This window comes from Echinops telfairi, unplaced genomic scaffold, assembly GCF_000313985.2.
Source record: "Echinops telfairi isolate 266 unplaced genomic scaffold, ASM31398v2 ScPeMD7_32;HRSCAF=126, whole genome shotgun sequence".
Classification (NCBI taxonomy): domain Eukaryota; kingdom Metazoa; phylum Chordata; class Mammalia; order Afrosoricida; family Tenrecidae; genus Echinops; species Echinops telfairi.
This window is the reverse complement of record NW_022103929.1, coordinates 870,201-876,913: the sequence shown is the minus strand read 5'-3', so window position 1 is coordinate 876,913 and position 6,713 is coordinate 870,201. Positions and strand designations below refer to the sequence as shown.

Here is a 6,713-nt window from a genome sequence, read left to right as displayed (position 1 = left end):
TACCTGAACAGCATTTGCTTCAACATGCGATTGGCTGTCACCACTCTGGGAAGGCGGCCGGTGGAAAGGGAGTGGAGCTCCAGGTTGGAAGAAATGAGCTGGGTTGTCATGTCTGTGTCTGCGGCCGTGCCAGCACCACAACAACTGAAGAAAAATAAAATCATTTGAAATTCTACCTACCATAAAGCACAATTAGAATTGGAGCTTCGGGGCTAACTCCCATGAAGCTCAGGTACACAACAATGCTTTAAGGGACTGTTAGCCATAGTAAACAATTTTACAATAAGTATTAAAATGAAGTTACTCATCTAGCTATAACAAGGTACATTCTTCGTGGCTCCGAGACCATTTCAAATCATTCATTTCTATGCTCCTAACAAAGCATGCTTCTTACTAATCCTAGAAGTGAATCCAAATTTTACAGTTTATCCCTTGAAATCTTATGGAGCTTAATGGAGCCTGATGGCACAACAGTTAAGCATTCAGCGGTTGGCCCAGACATTGGCGGCTTGAACCCCCCCAGCAGCTCCACGTGGAAAAGACCTGGCGCTCTGCTCTTGGCACAAGCCAAAGTAGAAAATGCTGGGACAATGTGCTATACCAAAGGTCTGTCACATGCAATGAGCATCCTTGTGAAACAGAGTAAAAAGGCAAGCTGAGCAAGATTGCACATGGCCTCAAATGCCATGCTGCATTGTTTTACTTTATTCAGAAAGCAGGATGGAAAAATAGTCTCTTGAAAAGTTTTTAAAAGACATGAGGGGCATAATCAGATCTGTAGTTTATAGAATTTAGTATGGCAGAGAATTGTACAATAAAAATAAAAGGGAGAAGAGACCAAGAGAGACAATTGAATGACAATTATGACTCTGGTGGCGTAATGGTTACCCAGTGGGACGCTAAAGGCAAGATCAGCAGTTCAGAATCATCAGCTATTTTCCACGGGGCTTTCCACTCCTGTAAAAATTTAGTCTCAGAAACCCATAGGGACAGTTCTACCTTCGCCTATAAGGGTTGTCAGAGGTTGAAATCGACTCAATGGCGGTGAGTTCTGGTGACTGTTTGGGGATTGCTGAACTAAGGCTTTACCAGTAGACGGAATAGGAGGAATTGGATTCAAGGAGGTAAGCCACTAGTTGAATTAAGCCTACAGTAGAGGACTTGAGGATGCCAAGCTTAGGTGATCATGTAGATGGAAATTTCAAGGAGAAAAAGCAAACACAGGATGAATATTAAGTTTCAGTAAATAAGGTAGGAAGTTCAATTTCAGCACTATTAGGTTTTTACTTACTTAACGAGTAGATCAAGACAACCCTGCAAGACAGTTCTACTCTGTAACATAAGGTCACTAGGAGTTGTGATCAACTCAATGGTTTCAAAGATATTTGAAAACACTTGAGCTATTCAAAGTAATCAACACTTACTAAATGTTAGGAGATATGAAGTGTATTTTTGAACAGTTCTTGTCAGCAACCACCATTCCTTCAGTCGCCCTTGTATCTGCTCCCAGAACTATGCCATCCTATTAAAACAAGAAATTTTTAAAAGGTTTGAAACCATTTTAGACATATAAACCACAGCTCTTTAGTTTAGGAAAAATAACGATGTTGATCATTCCCTGCTCCTCTAACCGCACATCCCCAAACATTTCTCCTACTAAAAATACGTTGCTACATTTTTAGAGTTCAAGAAAAAGTTTATTAGTTGAAGCCTAAGTAAATAATAGTCATGTCCAGCCTCATTTTTTAAAATGAGGCTGAGAGATACGGTAAATTCCTTTTAAATCACCAAGCTAATCTAGAGAAAATCTGGAGGAAGACCCAGAAATGGTTCCATTAAAAGAGCCACCTCTATTGATATCTTTTTGAAGTATGTGCTACCTGGAACGACAGTAATCATTCTCTTTTTTTACTTTTACAACAATTTAAAGCATGAGTTGTTAATTCCATTTGCTTAGTGAGGACAAGGTGCCTATGAGAAGGCACTACCTGCCCAAAGTTGGAAGCAGCACATTAGCTAAAGAAATTATCTAACCCCCAATGTTCTGTTCTCTCTCATTAGATCATACTGCTTCCTACAGCGGTAACTAAAACACCCTCCTACCAATAACTCTAAAATGAGAGAGAATACGAACCCAGTCGCAGAATCTCCGGACAAACGCAATTGCTCCTAACGGGCCTTATTCTAATGAACCTGGGAAATCAGCTAAGGACAGGGCGAGGCGCATGAGACTGAGCAGTCTAGTTCCTGTTGCCAACCCAGTCCTTTCTGTCCCAGCTTACCTTGTAGACCACCCCCGCGATGGTCGTGCCTGTTTTCCGGGCTGCTGGAAGCTTGTAACCCTTCTTCGTAAACTCGGCTTCCAAAACGGCATTCCTGAGGGCAAGAGAATAAAGTGCTGACGAGCAGGACCGAGCGGCGGGCATGAGTAGCATTTCTTGGAGGGGGTCTCAGAAAAACGATTTGCTCTCACGCCCATCTTAGTTACTGAACCTTCTGAAATTTGGGGTATCGTCCGCGGCCTTCTAACTGTTGTTGTTTAAAGTGCCCCAGAGAAAGGCTGCGATTCGCCTAAAGAGGCCACACGAGAAACGCACGTTCAGGCCCATTCCCCTGAGTCACACAACCCGCGAGCCACCGGCGCCGCGTGTCCATCGCACTGTTAGACTTCCCAACTGAGTCCGCAGCCCGCGCTAACCCGGGCTCTGGACCCCCACTCCGGCCCTGTCCCGCCCCGCGCAAGCCCGCACCTGCGGCAGTTTTCAAAAGAAAAGCCTCCAACCGGCCGCTCATACACCGACACAGCTGCCATCTTCCAGAGAAAGCACTTCCGGGCTGAGGGCGGGAACTAACAAAAAGAATCAAGCGCTTCCGGCGCCGCCGGCGGCCACCTGCGTTAAAGAAGTCCAGGCAAACTCCGCGTCCGGGCAACTGACCATAGAGTTACGAATTCCTAGACGAGCCCGGAGATCATTGTTGCATAGCGCCCCCTTATGGCCGGAGCCGTGCAAAGGGCTTGTCCAACCAAGGTTGACAAGACTAGTCTCCAGCCACCCAGGCAAGACTTATTTTTACCATTAATTCGGCCCGCTGGGCAGCGGAGAATGGCCTGAGTCCGGAAGCCAACACAACCAAGTTTCAGACCCTACTACCTCCTGGCATTGAGCAAGTCGACCAACTCTGAATTTCAAAAGGTGTTGAACATCACTAAGTCATCAGGGACATGCAAATCGAACATGCAATGAAATGCCACTTCACACATGCTAACCAGAAAAAAACTCTTTGCCAAAGTAGTAAATTCTGACTCATGAGGACCCATGAACTTCAGCGTAGAACGGTCATCAATGAGATTTTCTATTTAAAAGAACTGCCAAGAAGTAGATTCCAACTCATAGCAAACCCATATAGGATTTCCATGACTGTAAATCTTACGAGAAGGCAGCGTCATCTTTCCCCAGAAGAATTTGAGTCACCGATCCTATGGTTAACAGCCAATGTTTGTTCCACAGCCAATAGAGGTCTTCAATTCCAACCCACCGCCACACAGCCGATTTCAACCCATAATGACCCTAAAACGGGTTTGCAAGGCTGTACGTCTTTACAGGATCAGATAGCCTCATTTTTCTCCCATGGAATGATTGGTGGGTTTTTTTTAAAACATTTTATTAGGGGCTCATACAACTGTTATCGCAATCCATACACACATCAACTGTGTAAAGCGCATTTGTACATCATTCTCAAAACATTTTCTCTCCACTTAAACCCCCGGCATTAGGTCCTCATTTTTCCCCTCCCTCCCCACTCCCCCCTCCCACATGAGCCCTTGATAGTTCATAAATTGGTATTTTGTCATATCTTGCCCTGTCCAACGTCTCCCTTCACCCACTTTTCTGTTGTCCGTCCCCCAGGGAGGAGGTCACATATAGTTCCTTGTAATCGGTTCCCTCTTTCCTACCCACTCTCCCTTTACCCTCCCTGTTTCGCCACTCACACCACTGGTCCTGTAGGGCTCATCCGCCCTGGATTCCCTGTATTTTCAGTTCCTATCTGTACCAGTGTATATCCTCTGGTCTAGCCAGACTTGCAAGGCTGAATTCGAGTCATGGTAGTGGGAGCGGGGAGGAAACATTTAGGAATTAGAGGAAGTTGTATTTCTCATCGTTGTTACATCACACCCTGACTGGCTCATCTCCTCCCCGAGACCCCTCTGCAAGGGGATCTGATTGGTGGGTTTTAACCACCAAGCTGGTAGTCACCAGCCTAACATTACCAGAGAGTAACACAGCTGTTATTGTTAAATACCATCGAGTCAGCTCTGACCCATAGTGACCCTGAAACACACCATCCTTACACTTGTTCCTATACCTGAACCCACACTTGCAGCCACAGTGTCCATCCATCTCCTTGAGGGCCTTCCTCTCCTTTGCTGCCCCTCCACTTTACCAAACGTGATGTCTTTCTCAAGGGATTGATTCTCCTGACAATGTGCAAGTACATAAGCCCAAAGTATGTAAGACAAAGTCTTGCCATCCTTGCCTCCAAGGAGCACTCTGGCTGTTGTACTTTGCAGTCTATGGTCCTTTCAATATTCTTCTCTGGCACCACGATGCAAATGCATTGAATCTTCTACGTTCTTCCTTATTCAATGTCCAACTTTCACATGCATATGAAGCAGTTGAAAGTTATCATGGCTTGGGTCAGGTACACTTTAGTCCTCAAATTAAATTCTTGCTTTTCAATACTCTAAAAAGATCTTGTGCAGATTTACCTAATGCATCTCGTCTTTTGATTTCTTGACTGCTGTTTCCATGAGCATTGATTGTGGATCTAAGGAAGACAAAATCTTTGACAACTTCAATCTTTTCTCCATTTATCGTGATGTTACCTATTGGTATAGTTTTAAGGATTTGGGTCTTCGTTAATGTGGTAGTTACATAATCTGTTGTCAATCTGAGAGTATTAAGAATGAAGGGGTGGAGTTTAGCCTGTCAATGAGGTCGCAGCTTGATGACCTCATTTGGAGGCACTAAGGAGAAAAATAGCTCGCTGGAGGTGGGACACAGGCTTACTCCTAGGGAGATGTTTGGGCTGACAAGACACATGGAGCTACGCAAGAGCCCCGGAACTGGAGGAGCCACATAGAGACCTCTCTCTGCCAGCACTGAGATGCTTACACTGCCAATGGATCCACAAGACTTTCTATCCACTGGCCTGTGATCTTTCAGAATTCAGCATCATTGCTGAGAAGAATATCTAGATTATCTAGGACTTATGGACTTGATCTGGACTGGGCTGGGATGTTTTCTTAATGCACAATTGCTTGTTGATATAAAGTTTTTTCTTATACATACATGAGTCTCCCTGGATGTTTCTCTAGTCTACCCAGACTAACACATTTACGTTGAGTTGTAATCCATACTGAAGGCTGCAATCCTTGATCTTCTTCAACAAGTATTTCAAGTATCCCTCACTTTCAGCAAGCGGGTTATATCATCTGCATACCACAGGTTGTTAATAAGCCTTCCGTCAATCCCGATACCACATTCTTCTTCATATAAGCCAGCTTCTCTGATTATTTGGTCAGTGTACAAATTGAACAAGTATGGTGAGAGGATACAACCCTGATGTACGCCTTTCCTGATTTTAAAACATGTGGTATCCCCTTGTGCCAACAGAACAAAGGGAATACTGTACAACATTAGGATAGCCATCATCCCCCAAACCCAACACCTACGGCTATCCAGGATGTAAGAGGCATTGGCACCCTCGCACACCCATTTCTGGTGGGAGTGTCAAAGGACACAAGAGCTCTGGAAAGCAATGTGGTAGTTTCTCTGAAAGTTAGATACAGAGTTAACATATGACCCAATAATTCCATTCCTTGCTATATACACAAAAGAAACCGTAAGTTCACACAAAAAACTCATGCAAATGTTCATAGCAGCATTATTCATAATCTCCAAATGGTGGAAACAACCCCAATATCCATCAATCCATGAACTGATAAAGTATGGTATATCCGTTCAATCGAATATTATTCACCCATACAAAAGAATAAGATGCTGATACATGCAACCACGTGAGTGAACCTTCAAAATATATGCTACATGACAGATACCAGACAGCCGCAGATGGCCACATTATGTGATACCGTGTATATGACATCTCCGTAGCAGACAAATCGATAGCGACAGAAAGTAGGTTAGTGGTTCTTGGAACTGGGCAGTGAAATGGGCAGTGGCTGTTTAATGGGTACTGAGCTTCCTTTTGGAGTGATGAGAATGTTCTGGAGTTACATAATGGTGGTGAATACCGCCCCAATGCTTTCACAGATCTTCACGTTGACATGAAATTATGTAACTACCACAGAAGGGAAAGGCAATAGGCAAAAAGGAAGCGTCAGGACAAAATGATCCAGGCAAACGAAGACCCTGGGAATAGTAATAGTATTTACCTCTCCTGCCTTAACAAAAGAGTGGAAACAGGAGCAGTAAATATGGTTAGATATACAATCCTGCAATACCAGTAATGACAATAGTCTATGAGGAGATGCGCAGAGATGAAAACTAAGCAGATATGGAAAGGGAGTGGGACCACACCCATGGATGAACGCCGGCTTGATGGAAGACAGAGGGTGTTCATATTTAAGGATCACCAGCTTTCTTGCTTTCTTTTCAACTTGTTACACTGCAGTTAACCATAAATTTTATTGG

General features: G+C 44.1%; 1 protein-coding gene across 1 annotated transcript in view; it reads right to left on the bottom strand.

The window, feature by feature from the left end:
- The window catches only part of PSMB7 (proteasome 20S subunit beta 7), a 65,850-nt gene extending 63,018 nt beyond the window's left edge, over positions 1–2,832 (bottom strand). Inside the window, exons 1-4 of the mRNA XM_004716463.3 lie at positions 2,751–2,832; positions 2,283–2,376; positions 1,425–1,522; positions 4–144 (exon numbers count right to left, since the gene is read on the bottom strand). Coding sequence (XP_004716520.1) covers positions 4–144; positions 1,425–1,522; positions 2,283–2,376; positions 2,751–2,812 — 395 coding nt within the window. The 5' untranslated portion in view covers positions 2,813–2,832. The remainder of the gene's footprint in view (positions 1–3; positions 145–1,424; positions 1,523–2,282; positions 2,377–2,750) is intronic.
- Positions 2,833–6,713: the final 3,881 nt, after the last annotated feature.